The sequence below is a fragment of the Eublepharis macularius genome, chromosome 2 (assembly GCF_028583425.1).
Source record: "Eublepharis macularius isolate TG4126 chromosome 2, MPM_Emac_v1.0, whole genome shotgun sequence".
NCBI lineage: Eukaryota > Metazoa > Chordata > Lepidosauria > Squamata > Eublepharidae > Eublepharis > Eublepharis macularius.
In genome coordinates this window covers 20751525-20772077 of record NC_072791.1, presented here as the reverse complement: position 1 = coordinate 20772077, position 20553 = coordinate 20751525, and the positions used below count along the sequence as shown (strand labels likewise).

Sequence of the window (20553 nt, the reverse complement as noted above, 5' to 3'; positions counted from 1 at the left end):
CTTGCGGTGTGAAAACAACCGCTACTCCCCCTTCTTGGTCAAGTGGAACGTTCTCCACTTTCATTGGTCTGTCGCGCTGCCCATCTTCGAAGGAGGTCACGCTGATTGGCTGTTCCCCGTTGGGCTAGAGGCTTGGGCGCGTCGCCTTGCGGCCGTGGCGACTCTGAGGGGAAAATGTCGGGTCGGGAGCCCCGCGATGGCAAGAAGTTGGTCCGCTCGCTCAGCGGGCTCCGGATGGTGCCTGAGAGCCGGGCCGCGCGGAGCCCCTTCGGCCTCGAAGAACCGCCGTGGGTGCCTGACAAGGAGGTAACGGCGCAGGGCAGCCTCTCCCGCATCCCTCGACCCCGAGCTCCGGCGGGCCGCCTCCTCGATTAAACCGGGCTTGCTCCATCAGGGTGGCACTGCCTCGCACTGTCGTGGGCCTCCTCTTTCCCCTCGGCCTGGCCCTGGGGTCCTTCTCAAACTGCAGAATCCTGGTTGTGCCTTTGCATTAAAAACTCCTTGCAAGTAGAAAGCTAGCGCTGCAGGGAGAAGCGTTCTCTTTCCGTGCAGTGCTCTTTCCCAGTAGTGCAGTGCTGGCTTCTTGTTTGCAAGGGAGGTGTTTTTTTTAATGCAAAGGAATTTTTCAGGTATCCGTTTTATGACCCCTTTCCCGTCGCAATGCAGTGCTAGCTTTTTGTTTGCAGGGAGGTTTTATTTATTTATTTTTTAATGCAAGGAATATGTCGGCAGTATGCTTCCTGTGCGCCCCCCCCATTGCAATGCAGTATTGGCTTTGTTTCCAGTGAGGATATCATCTTCACAACAATCACCCCGTGACTGCATTAATTTTTTAATGCAAAGGAATATTTCAGGAATCTGCTTTCTGCCTCCTCCTCCCTGTAATGCTGTACTGGCTTTCTGTTTGCTTGTTTAATGAAATACCAGCTTTCATGCAAAGGAACCAGGAAATGTAGCCTTGGAAAGGAACAGAACTACAGAGGAGGTGTGGATTGTCCCAGCTTTCTTACTCTGTCTTAAACATCAGCCTTAAAATGAGCTGCCATAGGCATGACAATTTTCCAAGTCACACCTTCATTGAATTATTAGTAGCTGTTGCATAGAGGCAGTTTTGTGATCCTTTTATGTACAGCCACTTGGGGGTATTATAGCAGTGTATTTGCACCTTTGTTCTCAGACAGCAGTCATGTCATCAGTAGCACACCTTGATTTTGGACTATATGTAGTGCCAGCTTTGCTTATTCCCCACTTCCTTGTTAGTATGAAAAATGCTAAATAAAATACTGTACTGTACTGCTAGAGGAAACTGGGGGAAACATGGGAATAAAAGTAACCACAATATATGTGTCTGATGAATATATAGCCTGGTAATAACACACATAAGAAACCACCCATAGTCTGCTGTAAATATAGTCTCAGCCCTAAATATGTTAGCTAATACACTTGCATTATGGTACTCTTTTGACAAGGTAGATAGTATCTATATTAACATGTTGACTGTCAGAGGGTCTGGCGCTGGGTGTTTGCACTTTTGGGTCAGATTACGTAATGGTAAAGTTCCCCAAAATGGGGAGTCCTGCTGAAAAGGTTACAGGTGATTTTCACTTCATCTTTTTCTGTATGTTCCCTAAATTTAAAACCTGGGTTTAATTTACGTGGGTTCTTTTAAAAGTTGAAAGTGGGATGTTCACATGCCCAACTGTGGTAAAGCTCCAGAAGTAACACCACTGTGCATAATGGGCTATATCCAGTTTTATCATTCATGGAACTCTCCTTTGCCAGTGCTCTCTGCCCCGCCCCCATCTAGGGGTCCGACCACAGCAACACTTGGCATAATGAGGTGCTCTACAGTGGGTGAGGGGTATCAGTGAATATCTCACACACATCCTACCAGTGTAAGTGGCCTTGTGCTGGATCCTAGTGCTTCCACAATGGAGTTTAGATCATGCACTCAAGCCTAAGTTCCTCTAAACTGTTGATAAAATGTATGAAGTTCATCTCTTGCCAATGCCCTCCCTCACTGCAGTTCACTGCCCTTTCTACTGTTTATGTGTGGATCAGTGTGCTGGAAAGGCATCTTGGCTCATGTCATAAGCGGCCAAACCTAAAGGTTCAATGTGCTTGTTTTTCCAGATCTAAAACTTTCACAGCATTTTGGGTTTCGTATGACATTTTTGTCAGCTAGATCATGGAATAGGGAGAACTAGAATGCATTTTTTAAGGAGGGGAATGTGATGTTATGTTAGATTAGTGATTCGTTCCATTAGTATGGTAAGAAAATGTTCATGACAAAATGTTCATGCTCAGTGAGTTGAACAATAGCAGCGGGTATGTAAAAGGAAGGCTTTAAAACTGTCAGGCGCATGCCAGCCAGAATTTTCTGTGCATATTTGTATAAAAGCAAGAGAGAACTTCTTTGTTAGATCTTTGACACTGCTATATTTCTCTTTGACAGCATGTTAGCATGTATGCTATGCATTACTGAGTGTTTGTTCATTACAGAAAAATTGCAGAAGGCAGCTGTGCTGTAAACAGTCATTTCCTGAATAGGAAATCACGAATTGTGAATTGATCCGCCCGTTCCAAAGTGGCTTATGTTGAGGAATCTTTTGGTTTTGAGGCAGCACAGCTGGTTTTGAACTGGTCATTGTTGTGTACCAAAGATGCATGCAAGGAGAAGGATTTTTATTTTTGCAGCAACCAGGGGTTGGATCGAGCTCCTTAAGAGTAGGCTTACTTTCAGCTGTGTATTTGGCCTTGCAGTAGAGCCAGCTCATTAAGATCTGGCCTGCAGTTTATCATTCTGCTTCTTTGGCCAAGCTCTTCCCTCTGTCATTCCTTTTTGTTAGAAATTCAACTGAATCGGCCTCTGCACCCACAGAAATAGGTCAGAGGCTTTAAAAAGTATTAAGAATTGAGATGGTTTATTTTTATTTTATTTATAGCCTGCCGTTCCCATTAAGACTCAAAGTGGATTATACAGTGTAAGTCAGTACGGCCAATAGGATACAACATCCAATAAGCAGTGTCCTAATAGGATTAGGACTGAAACAAAACCGAAGTATTAAACATGTTAAACAGTGCAGACATTTTGCAGTAGGATCATACTTACAGTATGTACGTACTATACACAGTAGCATAGTCCACAGTTCCTGCCCCTATACCAGAACATCCTTCCGAACCTTTCCCTTTCTGTATGGCCAGCCCTATTTACCTGTGTCAAAATGCCCTCCTGAATACAGTTTTACATAGCTGATGGAATGCTAGGAGAGTCGGAGACTGGACCCAGTCTAGTTTTTGCCCTTGGTTAATGTTCCCATGTACTTATACGGGTGATACTCATCTGCCCTGATGTGGATGGCCTAGACTAACCCATCTCATCAGATCTTGGAAACTAAGCAGCTCTGGCCCTAGTTTGTACTCAAAAGAGAGGCCACCAAGGAAATCCAGGGTTACTACTCAGAGGAAGGCAATGGCAAATTGCTTCTTCTCATCTCTTGCCTTGAGGTCACCATAAGTCGGCTGTGACTTGATGGCACTTTCCACCACCATGATACTGATCTGGATTCCGTTGCAGGGTTAAAGCACTAAATACTGAAGGGAGGGAAAGTAGTTTTGGATACGCTGCAGTTACTGATTAATTGGCAAATGTTTTGCATTTGGCCTTGATGCTAGAGACTGCCTTATCAAATGCTTACTCTGAAACATTTTACAAGAGGACATTGTTGACAAAGATGCAGGATTTATCTCCCATGGTCAGTGTACTGTGACATCTTCTGATAAGTTTTGGGCTTGTGTTTAAATGTTTTAACAACACCCGTTTTCACCCCACTGTATTTTGGCTTTGCAACAGAGGCCAAAAGGAGTATGGCTAGCAATCATTAGGTCATATCTGGACCGAAATGAGATCTAAGTCATTGTAGGTCAGTTCTTAGGGTTCAGTCTTCAATCAGTTTCGAACTTGTTAATTATCATAATTACTCAATGGGGAATTTTCATTCTGTAACAAAGTTAGCCGTCTTGAACACGTGTTTGAAAATATGTTGGTTTGAGAGGTGGGGTTTCCAGAAAAACTGAAAAATTCTTGGCAGTACGGTCTCTTTAATGCATACAGTGACAATCCAGACATTTAAGAGTCTAATAAAACGTAGTCTACCTGGAAAGCTAAAGAAGATGGGGAATATTTTTGTATCCATGTTAGCTTGTTCTCTTTTTCTTCTTGCAGTGTTCCCAATCTAGGCCTTCTTGTACCCGTTGTGCACGTTTCCTTTCACACCCTGGTACCTGCTTGCTGGATTTCCTTATCTTTGTAAAGCATTCCTGAGAATACTATTGCAAAAAAAATTTTTACATCAAAAAAAAATTCTATAGGGGAAAAATGGTTTACATGAGGCTGACTCTGTGCATCTGCTAGAGTAATAAGCCGTAACCATTACGTTACGTTCAAATGGCTTTTTAATTTGTTATTTAGCGGTACCCCAAGAGGATAGCTCTCTATACTTGAATATATTGTTCTTGAAATAGAAGTTGATTCTCTCAAGTAAATGTTTTTTTCCTACAGTTTCAATAGTAGAGCATACAAATTCCCTGCAAGGGGCAGAGACTGAGATGTAGTTTGAGAAGAAAAAATGTATAATAAAGGATACTACTGATGCATTTTAAGGATGTCGGGGGTTGCATGTTATATACACTCACGTATGCTTTCACTTTTTGGAACAGATTACCATCTTTTGCCTTACTGTCTTCTAGTGTCCCAGATGCATGCAGTGCAATACGAAATTTGACTTCATAACCAGAAAGGTAAGAAAATAAACATAGGTAGGGTTTTAAAAATGGTTTTCACATTATCGCTTTAATTAAATATGACTTTTCTAGCCTGTTTGTGAGGAACATTGCACAGGAGGCCTTGCATGCATGCATGCTCGTGTCACGTGTGCTTAAATTGCTCTGAATCTAAGGTGTCTAGGGACCGAGCTAGTCGCTGGAATCAATTTCTTCAGTCTTCCCTCAAAACCTCTCAAGCTGCTATTGAATGCTGGACCAATAAGGGGGAACGTGCCAAAATTTTTCTCCCGCCCCCTCAAACACTTTCGTGAGCAGAGTCAGCTTTTTGAACAGAGCTCACATAAGAGGGAGAAATGTTGTTCTTAAATTAGTTTAAAAAAAAAAACCCCGAGGGTGCCTGTTGATAAGTGCTGTAATGGATAACACAGTCCGAGTGCTTATCTTGTATGCGTTTGTGTTTTATGTAGAAAAGTCACAAGCTGTACCTTTTTCATTTCATGGCCTTTTTGATCCTGCTGCTTGCTTTTTCCCCTCTTTACGCAGGTGGGTGTGGGTGTGGGTGTGGCAGGCAGCTGAAGATGCACTTTACGCATCTGAGGTCTAGAAGAGTTCTTGCCATAAGAATCCCTTTTTTTTTTTTTTGCTGCCAGACTCACATGGCTACCTCTCCAGAATCTGAGCTGATATTAAGGAATTTTGTGTTAAACCTTTTACTGCAAAGGAAGATTCTGTGAAGATTCTTCAGAAGTTCTGTGTACACCAACTAGAAGTAGGGGAATCAGTCAGATCATCTTTTTGCCCTTTTTGCCTCCTGTTACAAAGTTGATTGTGTGAACGTTTGAATTCTGCAAGGCTGAAAATGTAAGTGTCCTATATAGACAGACAGACAGACAGAGACACACACACACACACACACACACACACACACACACAAACTTACTGTGGTTATAACATGGCTTCCAGCATTGATGAATCGGACTTGATCTTCCCACTTCTTTGGGAGCCGAGACACAGAACAGCACATTATAATCTGTCATCCTAAATTGGGATGATGGAGTTTTCTAAAGCTAGAGAAGAACTTGTATGGAAGCAGTTTTCAAGAACAAACTCGGTTTTTTTTATTTCGACAGTCATTAGATCTCTGCGGCACTTCCTAGTTAGGCAGCCATCTCCAGGTTGTTTTCTCCTCTCTCTGACTGGTCTCTTATCAGATTCAATACTCTTACAATGGCACTAATCATATATTGCAGTCATGGGTTTTCGCCACCAAGCCTCAACTGTGTTGCAATCGTTTTTCTTTTTTCTCCCCCACCCCCAGCACCACTGCAGAAGATGTGGAAAGTGCTTTTGTGACAAATGCTGCAGCAAAAAAGTGCCTCTGCCGCGTATGTGCTTTGTTGACCCTGTGCGCCAGTGTGCAGAATGCGCTCTTGTTTCACAGAAAGAAACCGAGTTCTATGACAAGCAGCTCAAAGTGCTTATGAATGGTAAGTGCCTCTGTGGCCCAGATTTTTGGTTGCGTAGTGGGCACGAGAGAAAGAACTGAATTTTGGAATTCTCTATTTAAATAAGGCCCAGTCAAATGACTAAATAGATATTCCAGTTGAATCTTCTGGAATTCTTTGTCTATCTTCAGTGCAGAGTGAAGAGCTCTGATCTGTGGGGTGGATAATGAATCTGTTGTATGTTTTTACCTATATTTTGTTTTAATAACTGTAAAGAAAGCAACAGTACAGCCTCTCTGCTGCCATATGCAAATGCATGCCTTGGTTTGGGGGATTCTCAGTGAAATCCTAAGCAGAGTTACTTGAGTCTAAACCCATTGAAATCAATGAGCTCAGACTGGATTAACTCTGCTTAGAATTTCACTGCCTGTCTCTGATGCCAGATCAAGCCAATAGATGGCAGATCTCAGTTTCTGCCATGTTGCAGAATTATATTATATTCCCTTTGTCCTGTTTGCTTGGCTTGATTTGATATTCAGTAAACTATTCAAGAGCAAGGAAGTGGTAAGGAACAATGGCATTTTATTCTCTGCTGGAAGGATTTGTGGATGGTCTTTCCACCCCAGTTCACATTGCTGCATCCAACATGCACTTGCTGCTTATGAATAAGATCGGAGGAATTGTTGGGGTTTGCCTTAAACGCCAGTTCTGAAATGAATTGCTTACCCAACTGTAACAAGTACAGTAGTTCGGAATAGTGCTGTGAAATTGGGCATACTTGGGTCAGTTTGAGCAGGATTTTGTCTTGGCACTCTTTCAAAATATTTAGGTTTTTTAAAAAAAAATCAGTATAACAATTTTGGTTCTGTATACGAGAAAGCAGAAGGGTACAAGTCAGGTGTCAGTGGAGAGGTGAGTATGAGCGAGATTGATATTGTGGATGCTGAAGAAGACAGCCCTTTGACTCACTGCTTCAACAGAAAGTAGTTTATGGGCCTTGGCTAAAAGGTTTCTTCAGCCTAAAGAGAATTTTGTGTTTGTCATGGTGTATACACTGTGTCTCGGAGTAGCCATGTCTTTATACATTGTTGTGTGTCTAACAGTACTGTCCCAAAGAGACAGCACTGCCTTTCTAAGACCATTGATTCAGCAAGCTTAGAAGGTTCGAACTTTGCTTAGGATTGCGTTGTTAGTAGTTCACATCTATGCATAGCTCAACATTCGTGCTGTTTTATGCTGTCCTACTCTCCTAGCCCTTTAAAAAAAAAACACCCCTCTCTTCTTTTTGATTTTGCTCCTTAAATTTAAAGTTAGTTAAGAAGTTTGATTTTTTTCCCCCACATTCTACCGCAAAAAAAATCTGTCTTGGGGAAGAACTGATGTGGCTGTTACCCAGACACAATGTCTGGCTCTGCCAGTTAGATCCCCAGTTACTTCACTGAAGACACGAGTCCAGTAAACGTTTTTTTTATTAGAGATACATCAGTATCAGTGCACTCAGACTACAGCATTGGCAGAAGTGACATAAAGGGGCAAAGAAATGTTAGTTATAGGGCAGGATTCCCAGCTTGGGATAGAGACCATTAGAATTTAGGCGCGCAGGGCCTAGGAGGTTGGAGGGGGTAGGGAAAGGGAAGACAAAGATGAGCTCATTTCATGTCTCAGGGAGATAGGGTTCTGGCCAGCATTTCAAGGACACTTTCCCATGCCAGTCGAGAAAGCGAAAGCAGCCACCTGCGAGATAAGCTACTCCTGGCTACACAGTCAGACAGTTGAACAGACAGTTCTTTACACATTCTCAGAGGCCCAGAGTACAGAGACTAATAAACATACATGGCAGATAAGCATCTGACACACACACAGAGACACATGCTTTAAGTTTTCCTACAACCACAAGCCAAATAGTAGAATTTCTGTCTGGTGATTATGCACGCATTTATGTTCTAGTCCTTGCATGTGAGAAAGAGATGCCGTGCTGCAGTTCTTTGGGGATGTCCTTGTGTCCTTTGGGGTTCCGTGCTTGGTCTTTATTGTAACCTTTACCCCAAGCCTGAATAGTCTTCCTGCTGTGCAACCAAAGGAACGGAAGCACACAACTTCGCTTGGTGAGAACTTTTTTTCCTTACTTGACTGTGTGGCATACTCATGTAAGGAAACATGGCTCTGTCTCACCGGAAAGGCGAATTTGCATGTTGGAGAAAAATTACCTGGAGAAGAATTTCAGCACTTACGAAGATTTTGTCTGTCTCATGCTGCCCCTTCAGCTTTGCTTTTTGGTTTGTATCTGCTGAGAAGAAAAAGTTGCAGAAGTGCGTCCATAGCAGCTTTCCTGATTCTCAGGTTTCATTCTCCTGTATCTAGTTCATGTGTGTCAGAAGAGCAGAACTGCTGCACTGCAGCATTCTTTTTCTGTTAACGGTACAGATCTGAGTTCTTGAGTTTATCATAATACAGCTTTATCATAATAGGCGATGGCATTTCTTCTTTCCCTCATAACCAAAATAAGTCATAATAACCTATTAATTCATAACTACCTGCAAAAGGTCTTTTAAGTTAATCTTTTCTCCCTCTGCCCCACCAAGGTGCTACGTTCTTTGTAACTCCAGGAACATCAGAAAAATCAGAGACAATGGTATGTCGACTTTCCAACAACCAGAGGTAAGAGCAGTACTTAGGAATTCATTGAAATGAATGTGCCCGACCTGTTAGTATCTGAATTGTACCATACTTTCTTTGAAGTGATTGTGTGGATTTATATATATTTATATATCCGCCCTGAGCCCACTTGGTCGGGGAGGGCGGACTATAAATTTAAGTAAATAAATAAAATAAATATATAAATTTATAACCAAAGAGCTTCTGCTGTGGGATGAAGAACCTTCCCCCAATTTTTCCCAGAGTGGATCATGAATTTCCCAAACGAAACAGAAGGTTCAGGCTGCAATCCTATGCACGTTTACTCAGGAATATGTCTAATTGAACCTAGTGGGGTTGCGCTGTCCACTGGGATTGTCGTGGTTAGAGTATCGGATTGCGATCTGGGAGTCCCAAGTTTGAATCCCCCGCCTGCCTTGGAAATTTGCTGGGGGACCATAACACCGAGGTGCTTTCCCAGATTCCCACCTCTCCTATCACACCTTCCAGTTTGATTTTACTTGATTTTGATTTTGTTATTTGATCTTGAACCAATTTTATTTTATTGCCGGGGTTATGGATGGTCAGTGAGGCAGTGTTAATAAATTAACTGCTGCGTTCTGTGCTACTACTACAGAGGAAGTTTGGATGGAATAGAAATCTGAGGTAATTTTTACTACTTCTTGTTCCCCAGAGTGATTCACACCAAAACTTCCATTTCAAAACAAAAGGAAAAAGTTTATTGTCTATTCTTGCCTCTCCTTTGGCCCATGAGCCCTGTGTACCTATGTTTATGTATGTCTAAGTTCTTTTCCTTCACCAGACAAGGTCTAACAACCTAGCTAGTCTCCTGGTAATTTCCCTTGCTTTTCCATTGCTTCCCCAAGCCCTGTCTGAGGCGAAACCAACAGCCCAGTCGACTAGTGACTGGCTTGCAGAAGCAAAGATTTTTTCCCCCAGTAGAGAGTTGACAGTGTTGCAAAGCAGAGAAAATTGTGGTCCTTTAAAACTCTAAAGCATGATGTTTCAAATGATCAGAAGCAAAACATAGCACCGTCAATAGTTAAAGCTCTGATGAAGCATAGGATTAACGGTGGCTGCATGGTGGATGGGTTTATGGTGGTGGCTTGTTTGGAAGCTCAAGTTTATTATGGGAATTTTGGGGGAAATTCTTCTTTGGCAGCAAGTTTACAAATGCATTTGAAAAATTTTCCAGGGATTGAATAGTTCACTGGGGGAAGATGACTCATGATAGGTGGCACAATTTTATTCTCACTATTTCCAGTTGTTTGGGAGAAGGATCAGCTTGCTATTGGAAAGACTTCTAGCAGAAAGGGACATTTTAGGCAAAACATCTGTGCCTTTCCATTTCAAAGGACAATTGAAGGCTAGGGTGTATTTCTCAGGTTGTCCACCCAGCTTTAAATAACCAGACTTGTTCTCCCTGGGGGTAAACCAGTGTTTGGGCTGGCTGTACCATTTTGCATTGCAGGTGAGGGCTCACGTAACTCAGTGTTCTGTCCTCAGTTCAGAATAATTCAGTTCAGAGTAATTCCCTGAATACGAGAATTTTCCTTAACTGTAATTTCCTTTGTAGAGTGACTCAGGTATGCCCACCAGTAACCCCCAGGTGTGTGTCTGACTTCTCATAACTAAGCCCCCCCTCTTTCTTTTTTTTTTTTTTGCAACGCATCATATTTGTAAGGCATTTTGCTTTCTGGCGAGGATCTTGGTGTTACGGGACACTTGAAATAAGCAACGTTCTCTTGTTTTGTGCAGGTACCTATTTCTGGATGGAGACAGCCATTATGAAATTGAAGTTGCACAGATTTCGACTGTCCAGATTCTTACAGAGGGATTTACTCCTGGAGGTAAACTTTGCAATTAATTAATTGCTGTATATCTTGCAGCTTGTACTGTTTTGAGCTATACTGGAGGAGGCAGGTAGTACCTCGAGAATGGCTAGTTGTCGGGGAGGGGGGCCTTGAGAAGGACTGCTTCTGGAAGCCTCGCCTACGTTTTTGTTTCAGTAAAAGTGAGTGTAGATGGTTAATTCGGTGATCTCCCGCTCAGTGGAATTTTATATGCTTCAGTATGGAGGGCTTTGTATGGTGAACATCTCTTCTTCCTGTTCCCCATCAATTTAAACCAGAGTTTGCCGAAACCTGAGTCCAAATCTTATTGCAGGGGTTCAGCCCAAGCGGGTAGGAAGTGCTGGTTTCCGAAAGTTAGCGAAGTTCCTTTTTTACAGATTCCATAGACAAAGCAGTTTCCAGGCTGTTTTCTCTTAATACAGCTGCAGCGTTTGCTTCAAATTCAAATAGCGAATTAGTGTTCGCTTCGCACCTTTGTCTCATCCTCAGGACAAAGAAAAGGTAAAGAGATAAGATCTCCTTGAAAGACAAATCCCACAGTATAATCAGTGGAAGCCTTATCTTATTTACGGAGATTTTTGATGTGTACAAAGAAAGATAACACCAGACCTCTTTTCAAAATAAAGTAGAAGTCTTCCCACATAGAAGCACTGGTTCGATAATTCATTTGGCATTGGAGCAAGTCTAGTTTTTTTTTAAAAAAAATTGTTGAAGAGCTAACCCTATGGCAGAAAACATGCTGCATGTTAGGAGCTCCAAGTGTTACTAGCTGGCCTGGAGAACAATGTCCCATCTCCTTAATAGAGGCTGAATTTGTGGAAATGGGCAGGTGAAGCTTTGCGTGGAATGGAGGAAGATAACATGAACATCCTATTTAGCCTCTTCAAGTATAGGACATTTCTCTTCAAGCCAATTGGCAACCCTAACTCCATGTCTTGTGCACCTGGGGGAATTTCTATTTATCCTGGCCAGGTGTGTGTGTGTTTTTTTTAATCACAAACCTGTCCGTGTTCTTTGTATATACCTGTGGCCCTCTAGCTCATGAGCTTCTTTCTGATTTTATGACTCCAGGAAGGTAATCACGTGTCTGCTATTGGACTAGCAAAATGATAACTATCTTAAACACAGCAAATGAACATGATTATACATGATCGACTGATAAACTGCTTTTAGCAAAGTCTAAATTGTAAATGTATGCAAGCCACATTTATAAGGCCTCTGAATGAGGGCAGTTACCATTTATTTGATTTAAAATACCTATTGGCTGCCTCTCTATTAATGTGTGTCCAGATTATGAAAAATGCAGCCAGCATGGGTGGGTGGGGATTAAACTCATTGTTACCCAAGTGTTTGAACGATGGTAGCGTGACTGTTCATAAGAATAAAGCAGTGGGTGGGTTTCAGAGCAAGAGCGCCCTAAAAGAGAGACTGGAGCTTCAAGCAGCATTTTTCTCGCTGTCATTTCGAGCTCATGCACATCACTGACCTGTAGCTTGCTGTCTGTTTCTCCCCATCAACTTACTTCTGTCTGTAATCTAGCCCTGCAGTGTTTCAGAGGCTGTAAACTGAACCTTTGTTTCTTACTTATTTCTTTTGATTGACCTTTCTCCCCATTGCTTGCCTGCCTCCTTGATGTAGAAAAAGACATTCACACTTACACCAGCCTCTTGGAAAGCGAACACATTACAGAAGGTCAGCACTGAAGCTCGGTTTCTCTAAGCATGCTTTTGATTGCTCCTGTTCCATGCATGTTGTCTACTGTAGAAATTTATCAGGGGGAAGGGGGATTTTGCACAGTGAGTAGACTTATGTTCCATGTTTTCTGTGACTTCGCTGGGGAAGGACTTTGGCTCACCATTATATTTATTTTGAACCTGATACCCTCCAGTTCAGCTAGCAACCAGGTCACCACCAGCCAGTGTCTTGCTTCCCTTCATTTGGCATGAGGAAGGTAGAGAGACAGAGAGGACTGATTTGAGATCGTAAAGGGTGTGGCCTAAGGTGGGTAGACTTGGGGTACAAAAAGTGAGCACTCTTGCGGTGTCTGTTTGGATTGGTTCAACAGAGGCACCACATGAGTCAACAATAGGATTGAGTCTCGGGGCTCCTTAAAGACCAACAAGATTTTCAGGTTATGAGCTTTTTGAGAAGCTTCCTTCTTCAGATACAGGAAGGAGTGGAGATCTTGAGCCTTGAGTCAGGAGGTGGGTGGGATGAAGCAAAGAAGCAAGTCAGAATTTAAAGATACAATGCAGCTTGGTTGATCGTGGGTCAAGAATTTCAGTCTATCCTGTTGTAAGCAGTCTGCTCTTTCCCAACGCTGTGTATATACATGCCTATAGAAGAGTTTTTTCTTATTTATTGTGAAAGTGGGTCATGTAGCTTGCTGAAGAAGCTTGTCTTTCGTTTCCTCTGCTTAGATAAGAAAGGAGATGCCACCAGTCTAATTGCAAGTGAAATTGAATGGGGGGGGGCGATGGGGGGGAAGCCTGGGTTGAATTCCATGGGTGTGTTCTGCTAGCAGTGAGGCTGTCCTCCAAGGCAAGAAGCCTTCACTCAAGGCAAGGCCCTCTTCCACCTGCTTTAAGAGGCCATATAGAGGATACCAGAACTTGTAGCTGCTGTTTTTGTATGTTAAACACTCACTGTGTTTATGTTGATGGATCTGAATAATAGAGGGAGCTGGCCTGTATTACCAAGATAGCTGCAAGCTTCATGGTCCTTGGATGCATGTAGGGTGTTAAGGGCTTGAGGGACGGGTTAGAAATAAGAGGCATTGCAGGTGGAAATGAGTTGATGAGAGGAAACTGTCTGGCAGGAGTCAGATAGGGCGAGATAGTCAAGAACATCTTATATATTAATATAATAGTGGCCTTGAGCTGAGGATTCTTGTATCTGCAGACTGGAGCCCTGAACTGACAAGACAGATCTTCCTACACACCTGAAAAATGCCCAAGGTTCACAGCAAAATCTGAAATTTTAAAATACATCAGGAAGTTTATGAAAATGATAAAAGAAGTGCCTGTTGCTTTCAGAACCAGATGCCTTTAGGGCTGTTGCTAGGCAACCATAACAGTTTAGCCATATTCCAGGCATGGTTTCTATCAGGAAAAGGCAGGGAGAGGGAGCAGAACCCTTTCCAGTGCTGTTTGGGCCTTTGAGAGAGGACTTATTGGGGCCAGGCCTAGAAGAAACCACTGGACAACTTGATACCACCTGACTTGCATGACTTACCCCAGCCAGGCTGCTTGCTGCTGTTCAACAGCAGCCCCCCCCCCCTCACAAAGACCAGTATGTGTGGTTAGAGTTTCAGAGTAGGATCTGGGAGACCTAGGTTTGAATCGCCACTCTGCTGTGGCAGCTCAGTGGGTGACTTTAATCCAGTCACATAGTCTCAGCATAACCCACCTCTCACGGTTGTTGTGAAGATAATATGGAGGCAAGGAGAATATGTAAATTACTTTGGGTCCCCATTGTGGAGAAAGGCAGTATATAAATGAAGACATATTAGGTGACCATGGGGGCAGATAAAAGGCAAGGTGTTTAGTGGGTTTGAAGGAGAGGAGGGTGTATGGAAAGGCCAGCAAGTGGAGGCTGCCAGGAGAAGGGACAGAGGGAATAATGGGGGGAAGGGGATTCAGGGGGACGTGAAGTGCCCCCAGCGAGTCCTTGTGGGTTCCCCACCTTGCAGCTGGGCCCAGTTCAGCTGGCACCATGCAACTGGGCCATAGGGGAGAGGCTGCTGGTGAAAGGAGGGGAAGCTGAAGATGGGGGGGGGGGCAAATAAAGGTGGGAAGTGGGAGGGAAGGGAGCAAAGAAAGGGAGAGAGGGCATGGGGGCAGGGAAGGGAAAAATACATGGCGGGAGAGGGGAAATTAGATACCCCCCACAAGTCCTTGTGGGTCCCCACCTGTGTAATCTATTTCAAACCTCCCTCTTGTTTCTCAGTGAAATTCCAGTTATGAAAGGGAGCTAAAGATCTCTAACCCCTGTCACTTTCACAAAGTGGAGTTCCATGGCGGCAGCCAGAGAACTGTCATGTGATTAAAATTAGTAGCATTGATTTGCTGTGGGGAAAAGAGGTGGATCCACTTACCCAAATCCCATTATATTGTGCCCAGTTGCTTATTTATTTAAGCAACTCAGTGCCTTTCTCACTGAGACTAAAGGCAGATTATGGCTGCTGCTATCCAGAGACAGGGTAGAGTAGTGGTTAAGAGTATTGGAGCAGCATCCAGGAGACCTGGTGGAGATTCCAGCACTCGCTTGAAGCTCATTGGGTGACCGTGGACTAGTTGCTCTCATCCTGACACATTGTGAAAATAAAACAAGGAAGGGGAAAAGCTGCATGCGCCACCCTCAGAAGAATAAAAATGATGCAGATAGCTGGGCATGGAAGTGGAATAGTAGAAAAATAACCAGAAGGCCCTGGAGCCAGTTGTTGACATATGCTGTGAATCTAGGTACGACAACTTTTCACATAGAAACTGGGTGGCAGTTTTGTACTTTGAGAAATACTGTCAGAAAACAGCAGAGCTTCATGGGGTGGGTATTTAGAAGCAAAACGAACCGTGAGCTTGGGCCAGTTGCTAGCTGGCGTGACTTTCAGCAACGTGGCGCTCTCAGCTAAATTGCTACACGAGAAACAGGGAGGCATTGCGCAACGCCAGCTCTCAGCTACAGGGCCAAATTTGGCAAATGTTTTCTCACTGCTAAGCAAACCTGGCACAGCAGCAGACTCCCATCGGCTCTCCCCCCCCCCGCCGCCCCTGTTTGTCTTTCTCATTCAGTGTGCCTTGTGGAAAAGGCTCTCGCTGCCTTTGCATGCTCTTGAATAAGGTCAAACTGCCTCCATATTTTGCAAAACGCAAACCGAGGGAGGCCCTGGGACTTGCAAATGTTCCCTCCATCACTCATTTGGAAGCTGGATACATTCATTAAAAGAAAAATGGTTTCTGTTGATTTAAGAATCAGTTGGTAAAAACCAACAACAAAGAAGTGCAGCTCCTATCGATCTTTTGGGGCAGGATCTCTGCATTATGATTCTTCTGCTGGTGGTAGCCTGTAAAGGACACCCGGCCAGAGTCCTGCCACAGAATGTGATGTTTACTGGTAGCATCAGCTCCAGCCTGTCCCTGGACCTTCTTTCCCACACCCTGGGAACTCCGAAACCTCTTCCAAAACGCATGAAGTGTCTGGTCATGGTGTGTTTGAAAACTTGCTTAATACGCATGACGTGGGCATTTGTGCAGCAGTTCAGAGTCCCTAAGGCTTCCGTTTCCTGTTGAAGCAGCACTGCCTTTGGAATGAAACATAGCAGCGTAGGTCTGGTTTAATTGTTCTAACAAGGTCTGCTCTGAAGTTTGGTGCCCCTTGCGCAGGGTTAAAAAAAAGTCTTCAAACTAGTGACGGTCTGGATTTCACGTCATTTCCCTTCAGGGAGTGGTTGGGGGGGGGTCTTAAGTGAGAAGGCTACATCTTCCTGAACTAGAGGAATGGTTGAGTCTTCTATGGGACAGCAGCTGCACATTTCCTGGTCAATGGTTAGAAACGAAGATGGAGAGACAATTGGTGCAGAGGAAAGGAATCTTTAATAATTGTACAACCCCTACACGTTTAGCAGTATATTGGGGAACAGAACTAAAAAGAATCTGGAAGATTCCCCCCGAGAGAGCTGCATGCGAAACATGTAGGAGTTGTACAGTTATTAAAGATTCCTTTCCTCTGCCCCAGTTTTCAATTCATCTTTGTTTTGCCTTAGTGGGCCCCCCTTTTTCTTCCGTTGTTAGAGACCCCAGCTCCTTCTAGTGCCTCATGAATCCATCTCTTTGACATTTTCAGTAAAATTTAGTTTGAAAATAAGGCATGTCTTACTACTGTGGAATAGATGGTCTAAGGCAGTACTGTAGATTCCAAGTACAAGCCACCAAAATTAAGGAAGTTTTTTCTTGAGCTTTTCTTCCACTATATACCTTTTCCTGAATGAACTTTCATGGGGACATGAAAATACAAAATATATTTTCTGTAAGGTATGAAGTTAATTGGCTACAATTAACTCTAACCCTAATAGAATGTGCCTAGAGCTGAGAGACCTGGATAGAATTGTTGCTTGAGCATAGCTTTCTCCGTAACTACTACTCAACCTGTGTATACCTGCTTAACACAATGTATCCAGTATTCTCTGATGGTTACCTGACTGACAGATGATAGGAAGGAAATGTAGAGCTCAACTAGAAATTGCGGCAAGAATCTTCTTAGATCAATCTCTGCCATTAAATTAAGCCTTTGAGTTTTATTACTTTTCTTTCTTAGGCGGCAATACTCGTGCTATAGGTATGCTTCTTCAGTACAAGGTGCTGGGGTCAGAGGAGCTCAGACAGCTGAAATTTACTGCTGGTGAAGACTTCAATTCTAACAAGAAACTGTCAGCAACCTGGCTAGCAGCCATGCATAAGGTAACGAGGTGGAACACTAAGGCTTGTCTTCGATGCCTCGAGTCCCCACAGCAGAACATTAAATGAATTGTCCCGTCAAGCACTTCACTTCTCTCAGTCAAACTAGATGATACCATGCCCCCGAGTCTGCCACAGTGACAATTCCATTTTAGAGCCTGGATGTTTACATTTTCGTAATGCCATCGGGGGCCAGTCCTGTTGGGGACGGCGGCACAGGTGGATGAATGGGTAGTGTCCAGTGGTTGGTGTTGTACCTTACAAGTTGCAATTCTTAAGCATATGCTTTGGACATAGCGAGTTATTCGGTCCTTTTGGGATGAAATGGTTACTCGTATTAATTTTGTATTAGAATACTTGTTTATTTTTGAGGATGTTTATGTACTTTTAAACTATTTGCCTGTCGCATGGAACCTAACCGAGGGGCAATGGAAATGGACCCTCCATACCTTACAGTTGCTAAAAGATTTATACTACAGCTTTGGAAAGACAAAAGCTCACTTCCCATAATTCATTAGACTGAGGACCTTATAAACTTGGGAATATTGCATATAGGCAACAATTGCATATGGACTTGTTTCTGGAGACATTTTATAGAAGCTTATGTACAGTTTTTTTTTCTTGCTTTGCACAATTTTTTTTTAAAAAAAATGTTAGGAGAGCTATTCTACTGAGCTCACTTGTAGTCCCACAGGTTCCCCACGTGGAACTTCAACATCAATCTTCAGGCCTGTACGAAGCTCCTTTCAAGCCCATGGCCTCATGCCCTTGAAGGAACTCAAAAATGGCATTTTTGGTGGGCATTACTTCCACCGGATGGATCTCTGAGCTTCAAGCTCTGTCAGTGGATAAGGACCTTTGCATATTTCACAAAACTGGTGTTGAGGATGGACCCTGCCTTCATCCCCAAGATAAACTTGGGTTTCCACAGATCCCAGCAATTTTACCATCCTTTTCCCCAATCCCAAGTGTCTGCAGGAAATGAGTGGCACTGGCTAGATATCAAGAGGGCCCTGAGTTATTACACTGATAGAACCAGAGGAAATCTAACTCGCCTTTCATCTCTTTTAGGGAGGCATCCTTGGGTGCCAGGGTAAGTGTCGACCTTGGGAAGGTGGATTCAAGGCTGCGTAGATATGTCATATAAATCTAGGGGACTCAAAACTCCAGGCGGGAGTAACTGCTCACTCCCTATGGGGATATTGGCTATCTCAGCAGCCTGTAGGGGCTTCCTGTGGCTGAAAATGGTGTGTTGGGCTGTCACATGGAAGTTAGTGCACACCTTTACTAGGCACCACTGTATTGATAGGAAGCCTCAAGGGACGATGTCTCTTTCCTGGGTAGAGTCCTGTAACAGACTCTGACGGTAAATTTAAGGGCCCCCCTTGGGGTATACTGCTTTTGTACATCCCGTTAGTTGTGACTGCCCCACCCTAGACCACTGGAAAATGGAAAGTTTGCTCACTTCCCATGAAGTTCCCTTCTCAGTGGTCCTGGAGTGAGACAGTCCCTCTCTACTGTCAAGAGTCCTGGTGGGAGAATTGTGGTTGCCAGCATGCTGCCCCTTCTCCTGCCCTTTCTCATTCTACTGTTTCTTTTTCCTTTTCTGATTGTTTTGTCTTCTTTGACTGTTGGGATGTCCAAGTTATTAAACTGTAGTATTGGTAGGAACACTGCTTCTAGACTGATCTGGGAGAGTGAGGGGAAAGCCCCTCCCACCAGAGCCATCAAAATAGTGACCCCGCCTGCCTTCAGAGAGGAGCTTCTACCCATTAGGACCGTTGAGAAGGGAACTTCATGGTAAAATGAGTACACTTTCCATTTTCAACAGTTCACCTGAAAATTCTGCCAGTGGGGTAGGCTTCTTATCCCCCCCCCCCATGTAGCAGCACCCAGCAGGATTTGACCCTGTGGCATTCTGAAAAGTAACACTCCAGGCTCTCAAATGGTGCAGTGTCCCTTTGACAGTCTCAGGGGCATGGTATTACCTAGTTCATCTGTCAGTTGTCCAATAAGCAAGATAAGCAAATATAAGAAAATGCTAGGAAATTTCTTCCTGTTTGCTATGAGAAGGTGGGTGGGTGACTCTCTGGGTGGTACAGAGCCTGCATTTTTGCTTTGGGGGCACCAGGAATATAGTAGCGAAGAACCCTTGAGATTGTTTTCTCTCAGGGCAAATGATTCTAAAAATGCCAAGTTATCAGCAGCAGGCAAATACTCAATATAACCAGAAGCTCCAAGAAAAAGATTTGCATTTTAAATTTAACTATACCATCAAGCACTACTACTAAATGATCAGTGTTTTCTCTCTCCTTTTGGTCTCGTAGGCAGCAAAACTTCTTTATGAGTCTCGGGACCAATAACAGCTTCTGATTTGAAGGGAAAAGATGAACTCTAAGAATAAACTTCTCACTTCTTGCTAGTTCACATGGTAAAAAGTACTTGGTAATAGAGGGAACCACCCTACCCCCTTCCTGTCCTAAATGTGGTTCATTATGTGAGCACTGGCCAATAACAATGTGAGTATTTGACCCATAAGTATTCACTTATTTAGTGTGCAATATGTATACAGTTTATTAATGCTTTAAATATAGCCTTGCATCTATGACTTTATATTTTGTTAAATCTTGTCTGCACTTAATTATGTACAATGAAGTGTGACCTGCACTATGGCTAAATGTATAGCACAACTTTTGTAGTACAGATTATGTATACTGTATAATTCATTATAAAAAGGAAACACTCATGTTTGATGCTCCAGAAAATAGCTTTTCAGGTGTGTAGCTCTCAGGTTTTTCCCCCCTCATATCCAAATGATCTATGAATTCTGCCTTAGGTGTCCTTTTATAGAAGCCACTCTTTCTTGTGGTGGGGGATTTTTATCATATTAAACATTTGTAAAGTAAGATTTACCAAATGCCACAAATTGTCCTGTGAAAGTTGACCTTTTTGAATGAAGCTTCCAGCAAGACTGATTTTTTGAAGTTTTATATTCATGCTTTTTGTGGTAATTCTAGGTTTGGCTAATAAAACCCGATTAAATACTATTTAAAGTCGTAGATGCTAAGAGTGTTTATTAGCTTGTAAGACTAATCATCCAGTTGGAGCTGACCTTGGGTTTCACACTGAGTTCAAATCAGCTACTCGGACACTAAAAGGCAAAGGCAACCGGAATAGGTTGTCCTAGTGCAAGTAGATGTTCCTGTGTGATACAGTTACACAAACATCACAGTGTGCCCTATGTTATGAACTTCTTACTTTTCCCAAACCGTTTCCACATACACTTGCTCCTGAGGAATGTACCGTGTCTTGCGGCAGGCACACTGGTGAAGATTGTAGGGACTCACTGTTACGCTGTGCAAA

General features: G+C 43.2%; 1 protein-coding gene across 2 annotated transcripts; it reads left to right on the top strand.

Moving 5' to 3' along the window:
• The first annotated feature begins 110 nt into the window (after positions 1–110).
• ZFYVE21 (zinc finger FYVE-type containing 21) lies at positions 111–20249 on the top strand. Of its 2 annotated transcripts, XM_054971193.1 has the most exons (8): positions 111–306; positions 4750–4800; positions 6104–6272; positions 8813–8888; positions 10644–10735; positions 12377–12430; positions 17051–17193; positions 19518–20249. In XM_054971193.1, the coding sequence occupies exons 1-8, from the start codon at positions 175–177 to the stop codon at positions 19551–19553; spliced, it is 753 nt and encodes a 250-aa protein (XP_054827168.1). In that variant the 5' UTR covers positions 111–174; the 3' UTR covers positions 19554–20249. The 2 variants fall into 2 exon arrangements, with proteins under 2 accessions (XP_054827168.1, XP_054827169.1); XM_054971194.1 differs by lacking the exon at positions 12377–12430 and having other exon boundaries at positions 114–306.
• The last annotated feature ends 304 nt before the right edge of the window (positions 20250–20553 follow it).